The 18,894-nt window shown below is 56.7% G+C and overlaps 1 protein-coding gene across 1 annotated transcript in view; it reads right to left on the reverse strand.

The window, feature by feature from the left end:
- The window catches only part of LOC136005848 (hydrocephalus-inducing protein-like), a 131,433-nt gene that overhangs the window by 81,375 nt on the left and 31,164 nt on the right, over positions 1-18,894 (reverse strand). The window contains exons 9-17 of the mRNA XM_065663742.1: positions 18,493-18,527; positions 17,474-17,638; positions 16,801-16,863; positions 15,862-15,966; positions 15,279-15,386; positions 14,384-14,526; positions 12,384-12,462; positions 11,884-12,063; positions 10,163-10,353 (exon numbers count right to left, since the gene is read on the reverse strand). Coding sequence (XP_065519814.1) covers positions 10,163-10,353; positions 11,884-12,063; positions 12,384-12,462; positions 14,384-14,526; positions 15,279-15,386; positions 15,862-15,966; positions 16,801-16,863; positions 17,474-17,638; positions 18,493-18,527 — 1,069 coding nt within the window. The remainder of the gene's footprint in view (positions 1-10,162; positions 10,354-11,883; positions 12,064-12,383; positions 12,463-14,383; positions 14,527-15,278; positions 15,387-15,861; positions 15,967-16,800; positions 16,864-17,473; positions 17,639-18,492; positions 18,528-18,894) is intronic.

The raw sequence follows: 18,894 nt of genomic DNA on the forward strand, positions 1-18,894 counted from the left end.
AGACATTCTCTAGCACACAGGCAGCAACGCCCCAGCACCCAATCTCATCTCAGAAAGCATAACAAGGAGACTTTGAATGACAGGCAGCTCCACTGATGAACACGACGAGCCTTGGAAAAAATGGAGGCTCATTCTGCACCCCTGACCCAAGCCTGGTGACCCATGGCCAAGGCAGCCCTGGACGCTCTAAACACCCTTTGCTCCCACCAATGCCCTGGGGCAGCAAGCTCCAGGAGCCCATTTCCCACTGCAGCCACACGTTCTGGTCGCCAAGTCCCTTGGCACGTGAGCCCAGGTGGCAAAGATCTTCAGCAAGAGCCACCCAGGATGCCTCTGAGGGTGCTGAGCAGCAGCCTGAAGACAGGAAAGCAATTCGACAGCAAGTAGGCAAGAGCAGTAAGCACAGAGTGCAGCACTTCCGTATCGGACTGAATACAGAGCACCTATTGGGCTCGATTGCACTTTGCCTCTGTTACACATTGCTGCTAGCTGCAGTTTTAGGGAGCAGACAACCTCAGCTACCACGCAGGATACATCAGTAGGATTCCGAGGAATGTGGGAAACTCGTGAGACAGAGCACAATGTTCCTTTTCCCCAGGACATGACCAAAACCCAGCAAAATTAGAACATAATGAACTCTCTTGGGATTAGCATCTCTATCTTTGTGCATTTAAATATGCCAAGGGTTTTCCTTAGAGCTCATCTGCCTTTTACACCAGGGCTCTCTGACGCCTGAGGCTGTACCAGCTTCACAACTGATTCATTTTGGGTAAAATCAACAGTTCACACACTGCCTGCCCTTCACAGGGCATAGAAATCCCAAGCTGCAGCTGTTACCAGTCTCTTACGTTTTATTGGGAATGGCACCAACATCAATGCAGGTGTTGTTTTCCACTTGGGAAGCACGAATAGAGCAAATTCACTGTTTGCCTCTTTGCTGGTACTTGGCAAAGGCAAACATTCTGAGGTGCTGCACGGATGAGGGAGCAGCTGAAGCCAAAAGGCACAGTGGGAATGAAGCAGAGCAGTAGGAAAAGAGAAGCTGAGGCCCATTTTAATAAGCAAAGGGCACACCTGCAGCAAAGATTGCCCAAAGTCACTGTGAACCACACCAGTGGTGTCCCTTGGGCATAGGTACCCACATTGCAACTTCCCAGTATGCCCAAGCTACACCAGGAATGACACAGTACTCTCTGGGAGTAACTGAGGGACCATACCTTCATCCTTCCTTGCCAAAGGCTCTTCCATGCTCTACCACGTCCCTGTAAAACCTGTTATCTCAGGAGATACTCTGACTTCTCTTGCTGTTCCTCCCCCTACATTAAGCCCTGACGGTGTCACTCCTTTTGTCCCCTCCTTTGTTTCTCCCAACAGGGAGATTTGAGGAGGGCGTTAATTCACCTGCACACTTCCACCTCCCCCCCGCTCCCCGCTGTGCCCTCCTCTCACACACACGTCTTGCTCTTTCTTACACAACCGGATCCTGAATTACGCCTGTTTCTCACCTTTCTCTGCTTCCAGCACACTTCCTCTTACGTACCAAGAGAATCCCTGTGCGGAAGAAAGCGCTCCGCGACAGGACGTTGAACTCAGCCCCTTTCCTCCCTCCTGTCTTTTCCCACCAGCTTGCTCTTGGCACATGCCTCACTGGAGCAAACGTTTCCCCAGCTGAAATTCAAAAGGTCTCCATTTCCCCCTCTACAGCAGAGCAGAACAAAGTTGCTGCCACTTCTCAACTTCTCCCTGCTCATTTTTCGTAGGAAATCTCAACAGGATCACAATCTTTCCCGTTCAAGTTGGAGACCTTCAGGAGCACATTACCCTGCCTGTGCTGGGATTCTCCAAAGAGAACGCACAGCCACGCTGGCTTAGAAACACCTGAGCAGAACCAAACTAAGCTTAGCAGGAGCCTCAAGTGGCACCTCAAGTCCTCCCCTTTAACTGCTGCTGCTAAGCCAGCCTGTTTCCCCTGCTCTTCCAAAACACCCAGCCTGGAGTGCTAATGCCAGGAGTTACAACTTAGTCCAGCACAAAGTGGAGAAAACTCAAGCCCTGTGCTTTGACACGGAGTTGCACACAGGGGGCTCAACAGGCTGAGAGAGGGAAACATGCCCTGCCAGAAACCAAGATTAACCAAGGAGCCACCGGGACATGGTGCACACTCGCGGTAAAGCATGACAGCAGGCAAGCACTGCCCAGCCCTCGACATTCCCATCAGTCCAGGGCTTTCAAGGGGAAGCATGCTGGCTCAGAAAGCTCCTTTGGCTTAGTTACCACCAGTGCGCGGCCAAAACCAGCGGCAGAATCCCCAGCATGGCAACATTTCCCCCATCTTGCAGAGTCACGCTGCTGAGACATTTTATTCTGGATGCGCTGCGCTGCAGCAGGTAACTTGCTCTGCTGCACACCACGTGAATTCCACTGCTCTCCTCCTCCAGCCCAGTGCTCAGCCTCCACAGCCCAGCACTTACCCTGTCGATGTTCCTCAGAGCTAGCGCCGCTATGTAGAACTGGCGGGGAACGTAGTTCTCAAACACCACCTCGGATGGGAACGGCTGGAACAACCTCTGCTCCAGGCCAACTGCTGAGAACTGCAGATGCAAGACAGAGCAGAGAGAGCTTCAGCTGCTGGGAGAAAGATTAACGAATGAAGATCCCACACTGATCTCCAGTAAATACAGTCTCTTGGTGAGTACATCTGCCCAGCTCACACTAGGAGATGGGAGCCCACCCACCTCCGCTCTCAGCTCATAAAACGTTTCTGGACCATGTTGAGCAGCCTCAAGCTAAGAAGCTCTTTTGCAGGCTGTTTCTCCAGGCTGCCTTCTCCAAAAGGCAAAGCAGCGCCCACCTCCAGCAGAGCCCTCTGCTAAGGGGCTCACTCAGCTCCAGACGCTTGCTGGAACAGTCACGAGCACTCAGGGAGCAAGCAAAACCCAGGAGTTTCCAGGAGCCTCCACAGGAAACAATTTGCAGGTGAACTTCCCTCTGAGACAGTGAGACTGAGTCCCACGCATCCCAAATATCTTTTTGGTTTTTTGATGCAGACCCGAGAAACCACTCGGAAGACACCAGTACCAGGGAGGAAAGGCCAACAAGAAAGTAACAGGGCAGGAGGGAAACAGACAAATGAGGTGAATGCTGGATGGGGATGAAGTTTCAGCTGAAGTCTCAGCATTACGGGGCAACTTGAGCTAGACTGCAATTCATATCCCCTTTCCCCACGAGCTTTAAGTTGATGCTTCACTGTATTCTCTTACTGCTCGTTTCTTGAACACCGCTGCAGAAGCAGCTCTGAAAAATGCACGCAAAGACCAAACGCTGACCCAGCAGAGGCAGTACTTGGAGATAATTCCTCCCTGCTTGCTCTCCCCTCTCCCAGCTGCACTGCTGTCACTCGAGAGACACAGGCAGCTCTCCCGCTTCTCCACAAAAGCCACGCTCAGGCCGAGCCCAGTAGCTGTAGCACTGCCAGTTATTTGGGCGCCCGTCTTACGTGTTCCCACCTCCTGTGCTGCCTGGGGCAACCCGTAACCGATGTGCTACATCAGGTCTCTTGCTGGCAGCTTTCTGCTCAACAGCTTACCTCAGTCATCCACCCACCTGGACTGTGTGTTAGACTGAGCAGTCCTGCAAGAAAAGCAGCTTTGAACATCCACCTAAGAGAACACTGATCCAGGCAAAGCGCATCCACTCTTCTCTGCCCAGCAAAACCCACCCACTGCAGCAGAGGTTCCACTGCCTTTGTGCAGACCAGGACTTCAATGGCTCATTGGAGAAATGTGTTTTTTGCCTTTCCCCCAGCAGAAAGAACTCCACCACCTCCAGTTGGAAATGACAACAGGACCTCATCACCAAGCTGCTTGGGTAAGCTGGAGGCAAGGCTGCCACAAGCACGTGCCCTCTTCAAATGTCACATCAAACGGCAAGGAGAAGAGCAGGGAAAGGCTACCTTTTGATGGGAGACTTCACCCATGTCCCGAAGCTGGGTAGCCTGGGGCCGCCTCATCTCCCGAGGGCTGGCCAGCCTCTGCCTGGTGGTGAGAGACTCTTCTGCCTCTCTGACCAGCTTCGGATTACGAGATGCTACCACTCTGCTCTGGAATCCATCCGCCCTTCTGGAGGACCTCATGGGCCGGGGGGTCTTGCCACTGGCCATGTCGCAGAGGTCGCCTGGAAGAAGCAACAGTTGGACAATCCACAACCCCAGAACCTTAAAACCCTGGACCCATGGAACCCTGGAACCCCGCAACCTCAGGCAAGGGCTCTTAAAGCTCACCCAGTTCCAACCCCCTGCCACGGGCAGGGACACCTTCCACTAGGGCAGGTTGCTCCAAGCCCCGTCCAACCTGGCCTTGAACGCTGCCAGGGATGGGGCAGCCACAGCTTCTCTGGGCAACCTGTGCCAGGGCCTCGCCATTCCTGGCACACCCAAAGGACACAGCTGTGTCTCCAGCCTCTGGCATCCTTCCTAAGCAGAGAATACAGGGCCTCCCCACCCTCACTCATGATTAGACCATATTTAGGCTCCATTCATAGACGTAAAACCCCACAACAAACAGACCCTGAGCCAAAACAGCCTTTTGCTCTGGGGGCAGTCCCACGAGCCACACAGACGCACCAGGCGCTACTGGCACTTCTCACCCTCTCTGCAAGGAGCCTGATGATGTTTCTAACTAACTCAGCACAGAGTTCAAGACTCTGATTAAGAACTATACTTTCTCAAGGCTACTTTGCCTGGCTCACGTTACAAAGATTATCTGGCAAAAACGGCTCCTTCCAGGCAGGAAATCACCCCACTGCCCAAGAGCATTTCTCCATGCAGAAGGACGCCCTAATTTTCACTTGTTAACACCCAAACTCCAGGCTCCCTCCAGGCACTCCAGGCTGCCACAGCAGGAAAAAAGCAGGAAACCATCGAAGGCACATGAGCAATTAGCTCAGAGCTACGTAAAATCCAGGATGATATTCCCTCCTGCTTCCCTGTGCTCCACATCACCTCTGCTGTGTGCACTTGCTGGACACAGCAAGACAGCATCTAGGCAAAGACGGCCATTCCCTGCCCCTCGACTGCTCCCCACACCCTGCAAGCAAGGCAATCACTTCATTCCTTTACTGCCAAGGCAGCGACAGCACTGCACGTGTTTGTGGTGCCGGGCCCTCCACGGCTTCAGGAAACAAGGCTACCGTTTCCTTTTGTCCTTGCAAGAAACTCCAGAGCTCTGCACTGCCCTACGGACAGGAGGACCTGCTGCAGCAAGAGCTGGGATTTAGAGCTGGAAATAACTCCTTTTCAAGGGAGAAACCTAATGGGGATGATCCAGCATTAAGCTGGGTTTCAGTGGTTTCTTACCGGGTCTTAAGAATAACTGCCTTATTCGTTCCAATTCTCCAAGCTGTGATTTCACTTCACTTGAAACGAACCCTGTCGTCGCCCCCACAACGCTTATTTCCAGAGGGCTTCCAACCTCCACAGCCCAGCCAGCCCAGCAGCTTCCCCCCGCGCCCTGGAGCAAGGCTCTTCCACAGCCCCAGAGCCTGCAGGGACCAGCCTCCCAGAGGAGCAGGAAAGGAGCACAACGGAGCAATCGGGCACATCTCCCTGCAGGGGCAGGACAAACCAGCCACCAGGACACAGCACCCCTCCAGCCCACCACCCCACGGCTCCCTGCTCCCCACCTCAGACAGCCAAGGCTCCCTTTGCTGCAGGACCTACAGCCTAGCTCCAAGTCTCTACCCTCCCTGCAAGTTGCACGGCAATTTCAGAGCCCGTTCAAGCCCTTCTACCTGCCCAGCCCTGCTCTTAGCCCAGGGATGTTTAAATCCTGCCGGCTATCACACAACTGCCCCATCCCTGCTGCCAGCGGAGCTGCCTCCTCCCTGCCCAGGGCCAGACGCTACCTGAGCACGGGTGATTCACGCTTCTCCTGGAGGATTCCTCCGTGCGGGGCCCAGCCTTGGCTCCTGAATGCCCTCGCGCTGCTCGGCAGCTGTGGGCAGCTGCAGGGACAGGAGCCGCCCAGGGACGCCTCGGTGTGGCTCTTGCCCACCAGCACAGCAGCTAACTGCTGCTGGGCTGCCAACAGCCAGGGGAACCTGGGCAGCAAAGGACAGGGCTGGCACCTGGGCTGCCCAGCCCCTCTCCTCAACGCTCTGGCTTTGCCAGCTAGGGCAGGGTTTCACCAGCGCCTCGAGGAAGCAGAGCTCAGAGCCTGACAGTAGCTCAAGCCTGCTCCTGCCTCAGCGGCTCAGCAACTCCTGCTCTCACTGGGCCACGGCTGCTGCTCGCATTTAACAGCAGCAGCTCCCCTGTACGTCACAATAGGCGAGGGCCACACGTGGCTTCCACGGCCACCGCAGGGCCTTGCTAAAGCTACAGCCTTGCGGATCCCTGCAGCCCCCCTACGCCTTCAATGTCTCCCCCGCAGTGAAGCCCTGCACCAGGGCTAAAGTGCACCTTACAGCAGCATTTGGTCACGCTCCGTGAGCGACACATAAATTGCTTGAGACACCGCAGATGAGCCAAGAATTTCTCTGCTTCAGCAGGAAACAAAAAAGCTTCCGCACTGACTACAAAGCAACCATTTAATTCCTACTTTGCTGGCCCACGAGGAGCCCCGCCACACCAGGGCCATGGCCAGCCTGCCTTTGGGGTGACCCCTGTTGCTGTCCCTGCTGAGCGCCCGTCGATGACTTTGTACCCATTAAGCCTGCGCACACGGGCACACGCACCACACAAGGCCACCCAACTGCCCGGGGCATCTCAGCTGCCAGGAGCTTCACACGTTTGCAGCACAGCGTTTGCCAGAAACAAAAGCTTCCCATGAGACTCGGGGCCACAGGCAAAGCAAATCCTCACACCTGCCTGGCGGGGAACGTGGAGCCCTCACTTTGAAACCAACACTCATCATCTGGGCCTTTACAACACAGGCAGGGAGGATATGAGCCCCGAGTGCTAACTGGCTCTCCAGGCAGCCAGCCTCTGGAAACACTCCAAAACATGTCCCGCACCATGTCCAGCCATGAATCCAGCTGGAAACTGGAGAGCTCAGGCAAAGACACCTCAGGCGTGACACCCCTGTGTGCTGAAGGCACCAAGGCAGAAGCTCTCTAACTAAAGGAAACCCCTTACAAAAGCTCTACCACAGCTGACATCATTAATAGGAGCCCACTAGTAGAGCTTCCTGCTATTTCCTTCATAACCTTCAACTGCCAGCCAACGCCGAGACAGCCCAAGCTCCCTTCCAGGGTCATAGAATCATAGAATCATAGAATAGTTAGGGTTGGAAAGGACCTCAAGATCATCTAGTTCCAACCCCCCTGCCATGGCCAGGGACACCTCACACTAAACCATCCCACGCAAGGCTTCATCCAACCTGGCCTCGAACACCGCCAGGGATCGAACACTCACAACCTCCCTGGGCAACCCATTCCAGTGTCTCACCACCCTAACAGGAAAGAATTTCCTCCTTAGATCCAATCTAAACTTCCCCTGTTTAAGTTTTAACCCCTTACCCCTTGTGCTGTCACTACAGTCCCTGATGAAGAGTCCCTCCCCAGCATCCCTATAGGCCCCCTTCAGGTACTGGAAGGCTGCTATTAGGTCCCCACGCAGCCTTCTCTTCTCCACGCTGAACAGCGCCAACTTGCTCAGCCTATCTTCATACGGGAGGCGCTCCAGTCCCCTGATCATCCTCGTGGCCCTCCTCTGGACTTGTTCCAGCAGTTCCATGTCCTCTTTATGTTGAGGACACCAGAACTGCACACAATACTCCAGGTGAGGTCTCACAAGAGCAGAGTAGAGGGGCAGGATCACCTCTTTCGACCTGCTGGTCTCGCTCCTTTTGATGCAGCCCAGGATACGGTTGGCTTTCTGGGCTGCGAGCACACACTGCCGGCTCATGTTCATTTTTTCATCGACCAGCACCCCCAAGTCCTTCTCTGCAGGGCCGCTCTGAATCTCTTCTTTGCCCAACCTGTAGCTGTGCCTGGGATTGCTCCAACCCAGGTGTAGGACCTTGCACTTGTCATGGTTGAACTTCATAAGGTTGGCATCAGCCCACCTTACAAGCGTGTCAAGGTCCCTCTGGATGCCATCCCTTCCCTCCAGCATATCAACCGGACCACACAGCTTGGTGTCACTGGCAAACTTGCTGAGGGCGCACTCAAGCCCACTGTCCATGTCAGCGACAAAGATGTTGAGTAAGACCGGTCCCAACACCGCTCCCTGAGGGACACCACTCGTTACCGGTCTCCAGCCGGACATCGAGCCATTGAGCACAACTCTTTGCGTGCGGCCGTCCAGCCAGTTCTTTATCCACCGAGTGGTCCATCCATCAAATTGGTATCTCTCCAATTCAGAGAGAAGGATGTCGTGTGGGACAGTGTCAAACGCTTTGCACAAGTCCAGGTAGATGACATCAACTGCTTTACCCTTGTCCATCAATTCTGTAGCCCCATCATAGAAGGCCACCACATTGGTCAGGCAGGATTTCCCCTTAGTGAAGCCATGCTGGCTCTCACCAAGCACCTTGTTGTTTTTCATGTGCCTTAGCATGCTGTCCAGGAGAATGTGCTCCACGATTTTACCAGGCACAGAGGTGAGACTCACTGCTCTGTAATTCCCCGCGTCTTCCATTTTCCCCTTCTTGAAAATGGGGGTTATATTTCCCATTTTCCAGTCGTCGGGAACTTCACCTGGCTGCCATTATTTTTCAAATATGATGGCCAGTAGCTTAGCAACGTCATTCGCCAGCTCCTTCAGGACCCGTGGATGGATTCCATCAGGTTCCATGGACTTGTGCACGTTCAGGTTCTTAAGACGGTCTTGAACCAGATCCTCTCCTACACTGGGCCTAAGGTCTTCATTCTCAAATTTTTACCTTTAAGTGGAACCGACTGAAGTCTTAACCGTGCTTTCCCAAAGAATCTTAGAGAATAACAGAATCGCAGAACGGTTTGGATTGGAAAGGACCTTAAGATCCCCTAGTTCCAACACCCTGTCACAGGCAGGGACACCTCACACAAGACCATGGTGCTCAAGCCCCGTCCAACCTGGCCTTGAACACTGCCAGGGATGGAGCATTCACCACTGCTTTGGGCAACCTGTGCCAGTGCCCCACCACCCGCACAGTGAAGAATTTCTTCCTTCTAGCTAACCTGAACTTCCTCGTTTCACTTTAAGCCCGTCACCCCTTGTCCTCTTGATACAGTCCCTGATGAAGAGTCCCTCCCCAGCATGCTGGTAGGCCCCCTTCAGATACTGGAAGGCTGCTATGAGGTCTCCACCCCGCCTTCCCTTCTCCACGCTGAACAGCCCCAGCTTTCTCAGCCTGTCTTTGTGCAGGAGCTGCTCCATCCCCCTTAGCATCCTCGTGGCCCTCCTCTGGATTTGCTCCAACAGCTCCATGTCCTTCTGTTGAGGACACCAGAACTGTACACTGTGCTCCCAGTGGGGGTCTCATGAGAGCAGAGGAGCAGGATCACCTCCCTTGACCTGCTGGTCATGCTCTTGGTGATACAGCCCAGGACACAGGGGGTTTCCGGGCTCAAGCGCACGCAGAAGCACCTCATGTTCCAACCCCCAGGTCCTTCTCCTCACGCTGCTCTGAATCACTTCTCTGCGCAGCCTGTAGCTGTGCCTGGGATTGCCCTGACCCAGGGCCAGGAGCCTGCACTCGGCTTTGCTGAACTTCATGAGGCTGGCCACCTCTCCAGCATGTGCAGGTCCCTCTGGATGCCATCCCTTCCCTCCAGCGCGCCGGCTGCACCACACAGCTTGGTGTCGTCTGCAAGCTTGCTGAGGGTGCTCGATCCCACTGTCTGTGTCAGCGACAAAGATGTTGAACAGGGTCTGCCCCAACACCGACCCCTGACGGACACCATTCGTCACTGGTCTCCGTTTACACATTGAGCCATTGACTGCGACTCTCTGTGTGCAGTCATCCAGCCAATTCCTTGTCCACCGGCTGTGCATCCAGCAAATTCATGCCTCTCCCGTTTAGAGACAAGGACGTCGTGTGGGAGGATGCTAAATGAAATTTATTGGCTCCAGAGAGCACGAGCGTGGCGGGAAGGGCCAGGGGCAGCTGGTCACTTGCGGGTGGAGGGCAGGCCCCGGAGGTGGTAGATCCAGGAGCCGCCAGGGCAAGAGACCACCAGCCTGCTGGTGACAGGAGCGGGGCCGCCCGTGAAGGAGACGGTGATGGTGGTGCTGCTCTTGGCGCGCAGCATCTCCGGGGCCCTGACGCTGAAGGCCGGGTGCTTTACGGCATACTGGAACGCCGTGGCCCTCGGGAAGACGTTCCTGAAGGAGATGGAGGTGGTGCCGCCGGCTGGGATGAGGAAGGGGCCCTGGGCTTCAGGGGGCAGCGCAAGGCCGATGAGTGGGATGCAGTACTGCCCGCCCAGTGCAGAGCTGAGCTGCAGCGTGGCCTTGGCTTTGCCCAGGTGGCAGGGCTCAAAGGTCACTTCCACGTTCAGCTCCGAGCCCCCAGCGCTGGCGGGTGCCGCACTGATGGATTTTGCCGTCTGGAAGTCGGCACAGTCGGTCTGCACAGAGGAGACAAGAGACCATGGGGGGTTGGTCACAACAGCAGAGCCAGCGCCTCGGGAAGAACACGATGGTCCCCTGGCCCGTCCCACCCAGACCATAGCCCTGGTGAGTGCCTGCGGTGAACGGGCACGAGAAGTGTGCAAACGTGCCCAGCAGGGACAACCCTGCACCCAAGCCCCAAGACTGCCAGACCAGGGCTGCAAGCGGGAAGCAAGCCCAGGCACCACGGGGCCTGCAAAAGCAGCTCCAACCAGGGCAGCAGACACGGGCCCGCAAGGGAGGACAAGCCCACACTAGTGGGAAGGCCCCTGGGCTCACATGGCCACCCAGGCTCTGCCAGGCCACGCCAGAGGCACTCGGACCCCTTGGTGGAGAGGGCTGGTGCTGGCCAGAGGAGCTGCCTCCCAGCCAGAGCCCCGGCAGCCCGGGCTCACCTGTAGGAGGTACTCGGTCTCCTGCTGGGCAAAATTCCGGATTTTGGTGGTGATGGTCTGACGGGAGCCCAGCGTGGTGCGGAAATACACGGGCTTCTCTGGCCTGCTCGAGGTGGCTTTCAGCTGCAGGTCGTAAGACAGAGAGCCCAAGTCGCTGCTCTGGAGCACCAGGTGCCCGGTGCTCTCACCCGTTTTCAGGGGCTGATACTCCAAGACAAGATCCGCCTGGGAGGAAGGAAGGAAAAAGCCACGGCGTCAGGCACAGGCAGGGAACACGTGTGCCTGAGAAGGGGGCAGCTGGTCCCTGCTCTGCTCAGGCAGCGCTTGAAGGCTGGGCTGCCTTCCCCGCTCTGACTCCCTCTCTCTCGGGCACAGCCTTGCTCCTTCTGGGGGACGGTTCACTCAGGGACAGATCCCAACAGCTCAGAGCCCTCCAGCATGATGCCAGAAGCTGCCCACCCTAAAAAGCCCCTGTGCTCCCCCAGGGCACACACCACCTCCTGTCAATGCAGGCTGCAGACAACCTGGCCGCGGGATCAGGCTTGTCCTGCAGCCACTCGCACCTGGAAGCAACACATTAAATGAGGGGCACATGGCACAAGGACCTGCCACGTGACGCCCAGTGGCGGCGTGTTACAGGGGCCAGCAGGGCAGACTCCACCAGCGCAGGATGATTCCCACTGGGGATATTCTCGCACACTGCTCCCTCTCTACATCATCGGCAGGGAGCTGCCACCACGGAAAGAGGCCCCACATGGCTCCTTTCAGGCATCACCCTCCAAGAGCCCCCCCTCCGGCCACGAGTAGGGAGAGCAGAGTGAGCCGCAGGAGCTTTGCTCCTACCTTTGACTGTGCAGGAACAGTAAAGTGCTGTGGAACGCTGACGCCCGGCACTTTGCAGTTGATGGCAAACGTCACCGGGACAGGCAGAGGGTTGTCCACCTTGACGGTGGAGGACACTCTCTGCCGAACGGCGGTGCTCATTTCGACAGTGCCGATGGGTCCCGAAGCCATCACCTTGAAAGTCACCATGTGGAACAAGTACTCTCCGGTTGTCTCGTTGAGGAAGGTCACCTGAATCAGACAGAAAGGGAAGTGCTGCTCATTCCACACACGAAAACAGACCCGGAAGAGCCCACCGAGCTCAGCGCCCTGCTTCCAGGAATGGCTATGAGCACCCAGCGAGGAGGAGTGCAAGACCAGAGAAAGCACCTGTGGTATTTCATAGGACCCGTGCACGTGGAGGTATGAAAACAGGCGTGTAGCTTCTCGGTGAGCCAACAGCTCCTTGAAGGGCCCTGCAGACCAGTGTCCTCACTCACCTTTGCCCTGTAGACTCCTTCTTTGTAGGAGAAGAAGGTGAGCTGGTAGTCCTTCTTCGCAGAGCTCGGCACGTCGATGTATGAACACCCCTGCAGCACAGAACTGCTTTCCAGGTTCTCTGGTTTGAGCATGTCAATAACCACCAGGAACCTGCGGGTGACAAGGACGCAGTGAAGGTCAACAGGAAGGACTCCCATAGGATACCCATCCTGCGGGGGTACAATACAGCCCCTCTCATCCTCAGTGCCTCGGGCACAGGGCGCCAGCTCTCACCCCCCTTGGAGGAAAGCCCTCCAGGATGGCTCTGCACAGGCAGAACGTGGGTATGGCCAGACACGGCCAAGGAGAGGGAAAAGCTTTCAGGAAGGAGCTTCCAGGAAGGAGCTTCCAGGCACTGGAAGCTTCCTGCCTTGTGCTGCTGCAGGGATTGCTCATGAGGCCAGACTCCCTGGGCTGGACTCACCTCTGTGGTCTCTGCAGCCAGTTGGACACAGGGATGAGCTCCGTGTGGGAATTCCTGCACGGAACCTGCCGGGAAATGGCCCCTGAACACCTGGGGGCTTCAGCAGTTCCTTCCAGCTGGTAGCGTAAGCCTGTCCCGTCCGGCAGGGGGAAGAAGATGGAGCCCTACAGACAACGAATAGGACAAGTCGGCTCTGGAGCACCCCTGGACAGTCCCATGCCTGAGGCTCTCACTGAGGCAGCTTTCAGCACGTCCAGCTGGCAGAGCTGTGACTGCAGCCCCGTCCCGCGCAGGAGGAGACAGACGCCAGCGTCGCACCTGCTCTGAGCTGCTTGTGAGCGGGTGCGTGGCCCACAGGACACGGCACAGCTACAGGACACAGAGGCATCATCTCTGGGCAAAGCAAGGAAACACGGGCCCTGCAGCAGAGCTGCTCTGCACATCCCAACACTCCCTTACTGGCCCCACTCACCTTGGGCATGTCCCTGCCAGCCTGTGCTCACGCAGGGACAGCCGTGGGCAGGGGGTGGCCGTCCCTGATGAGCTCCATTGCCTCAGTCCTGCTGGCCTTAGCCCCAACTGCGCTGACCAGAGAGCAGCCTGTAAGCTGGCACAACAGGGGCCCCCCAGACATGGGCCATGGAAAGCTCATATCCATGCTCATTCTGGGTGCCCGTGGATCCCAGACACCTGCCTCTGCCTCCACAGCAGCTGAAAGCTGCAAGACTCCTCACGCAGGCTGTACGTTAAAGAGATGCTGAGCACGTGCCACCCTAAGGGCACAGATCTGCTGAGCACCCTGGAGACTTGAGGCCAGAAATCTCTGACCTGGCCCACTGTAAGGCCAGCTGGAGCGGGACAAGGAGCGCGACAAGGACCCGGCAGCTCCAGCACCACAGAGCCCTTCTGAACTGACCCCTTGGATTTAGGAGCTTGTTGCTGGCCTGGCACAGAAAACATTGCAGAGGGGCCAGTCACCCCCATGTGCCCAGCCTGAGACCTGCAGGAAGGGCTCCTCCCAAAGCTCCTGCATGACCCTCAAGAGATCTCTCTCGTTTCCCACCTGCCTGCTCACGGCCAGGACGGCACTGACAAACTGCAGGGCAGCTTTGCCCTTCTTGCTCCCTGCAAGCTGCAGAAGGACACCAGCCAGGTGCTGCTGGCAGAAGTGGTTGTGCCCGGGGCTTGGAGAGCCTGTGCAGCCCGTGCGCTGAGCATGGGGGTCTCTGAGCCCCCTGGGCTGCCACAAGCAGCGACCCGGAGCTACGCAGAACAAACTTCATTTCTTGGCCTGCAGAAAGCCTGGCTTTTTACGTTAGCTGCTCCAACACGTTTGGCGCTCAGTCCCGACTTCCCATCTGCCCTTTGCCCGTGCCTGGCCCCCAGCCACCACAAAACCCAGCTTCCAACAGAGAGCACAGGACACCTTCAGCTTGGACAGGGCCTCCAAAGGTCATCTCGGCCAACCTCCTGCCCAAAGGAGAGTGACCTACGAGGGTCATGCCACGAGGGTCAGCACGCTGGCACAGCTCACCTACCTGATGCTTCTTGTTCCCACAGCTCATGGTTAGGGGTCTGTAGGTGACCTGGTAGGCCTTTTCTTTTTGCCTGGCCTCCAGATGGATAAATTCAGGCCCTTTCCAGTATTTCCCCTCAACAATGGGCTTCAGGGTCCAGGCCTCGCTGCTCGGGTTCGACAGGAGGATGGTCTGGCTCTGCTTCTCACGCACATTGCAGCTGAAAGTCACGGTCTGTAACAGAGGAGCACAGAGGCTGCTGGGTCGTACCCACAATCCTTGCCACTCTTCTCACGCTGGCTCTACACCAGGACCTGGAGCACAGGGAGCAGCTTTTCCTTGTCACATGCAAAAATTACACTTTGGCCACAGCTTTTGGAGTAAATCAAGCTGGTTGTTCTTGAAGAAGGGAGCAGAACAAGCCTTTCGCATGCTGGGTGAAAGGAAACTTCAGGGGAGTCCTGAAAGGAAACTGCTGTGCAAGGACAGATCTGCAGCCACACAGCCCCTTCCTTCATGGGCAGGATGAAGAGGAGCTCCATGCTCTCTTTGGGAGCAAGAGCCAACTGCTCCCAAGCTACCCCCTCCCAGGGGCTGGATGCAGATGCCTTGCCCCTTCCTACTGCTGAATGCCCTCCCCTGGCCCGGCACGGGGCAGAAGTGTGGCTGCGGGTGCAGTGCTGGGATACAGCGGGGTGGCTCTGTGGGGAGGGTCTCAGGAGAGCCCGGCAGGGTGCTCCCACGGCACGGGTGCTGCAGTGCAGAGCCAGGACAACCGAGCTGCTCACTGGAGGAGCAACACCTCGAACAGGGGAGAAAGGCAATGACAGGGCTCAGGAACTCTGGCAGTCCTGCCCAGCACTTTCTCTCTGGGATACCCCGGCACAAGCGAGTCTGCGCTCGCAAGTGTCCTTCAGTTCCTGCCCTGGGAGAGATGTGGCGCAAATGCTGGGGTCCAGGGGCCCATCCTGTCCCTGCTGCGTTACCTCTCTGGTGCCAGGGGCCTCCACGCAGGATCCCGATAGCGTAAGGCGGAGCGCCTCGCTGCCCGGGATGAAGCACCGCAGCCCCTCGTACTGGACAGCCTGGCTCAGCTTCGAGGGGCGGAAGGTCACAACGAAGGGGACATCCACCCCTGGCCTGATGTAACCCTTCGTGGGGCTGATAGAAAAGTCCGGCTGGAAGCTCTCCACGTCCCACAAAAACCTTGCCAAGGAAAGCACAAGGACAGGAAAGAAGGATTAGCCACGGGGAGCTGTCAAGGCAGGGTAAGTCTCAGCGTGAGGCTCTCCGTCTCTGGTGGGCTTTCCCACCACATCTCAGGCCTGATGCTGAGCCACCTGGCAATAAGGCTTCAGGCTGGGCAGGACCCACTGCACCCATCTCTAAATGAGCTTTTGCTCGTACCCCCTTGCTAACTGCCAGGGCCTGACTGCACGGCCATGGCTGCACGACTCTCCAGCGGGATGGAGAAGCAGAGAGGAGCTATCTGGGCACACTACGGCTCCTCACAACCCTCATCCAAGCAATCAGCCCTCAGAGAGGCGGGGGGGTCCTGCTTTACCTGACTCCTGTGTTGCCCGCGTTCCGCATGACGACGCGCCGGCACGTGTAGCTCTGCCGCACCACGGCTCCAAAGCTGAGCTGGTCCTGGTCCAAGCTCACGAGGCTGCCCTGGCAGGAGCCCCGCACCGCAAAGAGGGAGCGCACCAGCCCGCGGCACTCCAGCAGCACTTCCCCGCTGAACGGCTGCATGCGGCGCTTCGGGGAGAAGGTCACCTCCACTTTGCAGGTGTCTCCTCTGGCCTTCAGCTTTAGCTCCTTGCTGGGCTTCAAGCACAGAACCTACCCGAAGAGATGAGTGGAGACTATTTCATCTGGCAAGCCAGCTGCGGAGCCTCCCTCACCAGACTCAGGGAAGAGGCTTCCAATTCCTCTTCTGTCCACACCAACACTGACCCAGTCCCACTCATTCCCTCGTAGGCATTCCTAGGTAATACCAAAGGTGTTTTCTGCCATGTGTCCACCTGGTCACGGTGAGGTCACCTCTGCCTTCTAAAGCTTTCATGGAAGTTCCAACAGAGCTGTAACCCTCCCTCTTTCAAGATTCACCTCCCTCGCCTTTCCAGATCTAAAATATGCGGCTGCATCCTGACCTATGCGTCTAAAACAGGTTAGAGGAATTGTGCCGCCTTCTCACTTGTGGCTCTCGGGGAGTCCTGGCACCCAGCTCAGCTGAAGCATTCACACTGCAAGCATCTGCTGGCAGAGCAGTGCCAGCAGGGAGGACGGGGCAGGCACAGGCAGCCAGGGCAGCCCACAGCTGTCATTAGCTACTACCTCGCACCCACAGCAGCTCATCGCTCCCTGCAGGCACACTAAAGTGCTCTGCAGAGAAGGAATGGCACTTACCCCAGCTTCCTGCAACTCTGGCACGGTGGATGTGACTCTGAGCTTAAAGGCGAGAGGGCCTGCGCTCTTGTTGGCTATGGTGACGATCTTCTTCACCGTCTGCCCAATGCAGATGTTTCCCAGCTTCACCACCTTTCCTGGTGGATGCACAACGTCAACCTGAGGCAGTAGGGATTGATATCAAGCCAAAGGAAAGAAGGAGAAGAGGTTTTCTGCCACTCTCATGGCAGAAACACAAACCATGGTAGGCTGGGGAAGAGATGAGGAAATGAGAAAACCATGCTGGTTGCCACCTGCACTTTTAGCATTTAGATTTCATCTCACCTTCATTTCTATGCCCCTTCCTTGGGCCTCAACAGTCAGCTTCTCAGCCGGGGCACACGGAGGCAGCAACAAGCTGTTGTGGCTGTTGTCGTCTTTAGGTGTCCGTAGGAGCTGCGCACAGAGGGAAGAGAAACCACAGACAGCATGAGTTTCTGGACCTTCACCACGTGAACAGACTCCCCAGACGAGCCATCCCCTCCCATATTCTTTCCCCCCAGTGGCAGGGATTATCCAAGTCCCTCCACAGCCTGCCAGCAGAGACGGCTAACCCTGGGATGCCGCCGGGCTTTGCCCTGTGCGCTGCCCCCGTCTCCCTGGCACAAGCCTGGGAATGCTGGAGCGCTGGGAATCTCCAGGAGCGTGCACAGACCTTCCCCCTCACCTGCTCCTCAGCAAGGTGCTGCTGGTCAAACTCCAGTGAGTAAACCCCACAGGGGTTCTTCACCACCACCGTCCCCTCTTCCCCATGGCTCTGTGGCAGCAGCGGTCCCAGCTCGAGCTCTGCGGGGCTCAACTCCAGCCGTGGCTGCAGACCACATCCCAGGACCGGCACCCGCAGGCGTTGGCTGCTCTGGCAAATCTGGATCTGCAGCTCGCCCCGGTAGCACTTCTGCAAAGAAGCAGCACAGAAAGCTCCTCCGTGAAGCCCCAGGTGACAGCGCCTCCAAGGCAACAATCGCCCCAGGCTCAGGGGTCTTCTCAGCACCTCTAAGCTGAACCCAAACCAGGCAGTTACTTAGAGCAGGGGCTACAGCATCTGCATGGCTCTGAGTAACTGCGGTGAGTCCTGCTGGGGAGTGTAAGTGGTCAGTTGGCTACCAGATGGATCTAAAACGGCCTATCAGGGGTTTTCACCTAGTCGTGGGGGAGCGCAACGCACGTGAGAAAAGTCTGCTTTCTCAGACACAGTCCTGGCGCTGCAGCACCGGGCAAACATCAGCTGTGTGAAAGAGGCAGCTGAGCTCTCACTGGACAGAAATAAGGATCGTCTTCTCTGCTCAGTGCTTGGCTCTGGTCAAAGCCAGACACGAGACGCTGAAATCTCCACGAGCAATTGAAAGATCCCTGCGACTGTCCCCAACCATGGAAGCACTTGGGTCCATCCTGTCACACGCTGCCAGTTTCCAAGTCTGGTGGAAGGTGTCCCTGCCCATGGCAGGGGGCTGGAACTGGATGAGCTGTAAGGTCCCTTCCAACCCAAAACAGGCTAGGATTCTGTGATGTTTGCCTTTAATTCTTCTGCTGGTTCATGTGTAGGGCACAGTCTCTGGCAGTAACAGAAACCTTTGGACAATACCTGAATTACCGAATGCGCTTTGCGTTGCCAGGGCAGATGTAGAGCCCAACACTAGTGCCCAACTCTCACTCGCAGGATGCTCAGAGCCAGCAGTGCTAAAGCCCCCTCAATGCCACCGAAGCTCCAGCTCCACCTCTGAAGCACACAGGGCTGGACTCTTCGCGTACCTGAATATCCAAGTGTCCCTTGGCGCAGATGGTCCCTGTGCAGGGCCTGATAGTAAATTCAGCTGGCTTCTTGGCACCTGGGGCTCGCTTTCTCCACGACGGACCAGTGCTGTCTGACACCTGAGCAAAACTGGTCACGCTGGGTGCTCCCGAGCCGTCCCCAGGAATGCGAAGGTTGAAGTTGAAGGGCACCGAGGAAGTGTTAGTGAGGCGGCAGCACAGGGTGCGAGGAAAGCCTGGGAAAAGGACACAACAGGAGTTTATTATCCCGTGATTCCTGGGCTGGACATCCTGCCGTGATAAAACTGCGCTTGGAGTTTGCCTCCTTTCAATGGCAATTACAGCTGATTGAGAAGCTCTGTGGGGAAGTCGTCGTCAATTACGGTCCCTTTTACGCTTGTC

Source organism: Lathamus discolor, chromosome Z (genome assembly GCF_037157495.1).
Source record: "Lathamus discolor isolate bLatDis1 chromosome Z, bLatDis1.hap1, whole genome shotgun sequence".
Lineage (NCBI taxonomy): Eukaryota > Metazoa > Chordata > Aves > Psittaciformes > Psittacidae > Lathamus > Lathamus discolor.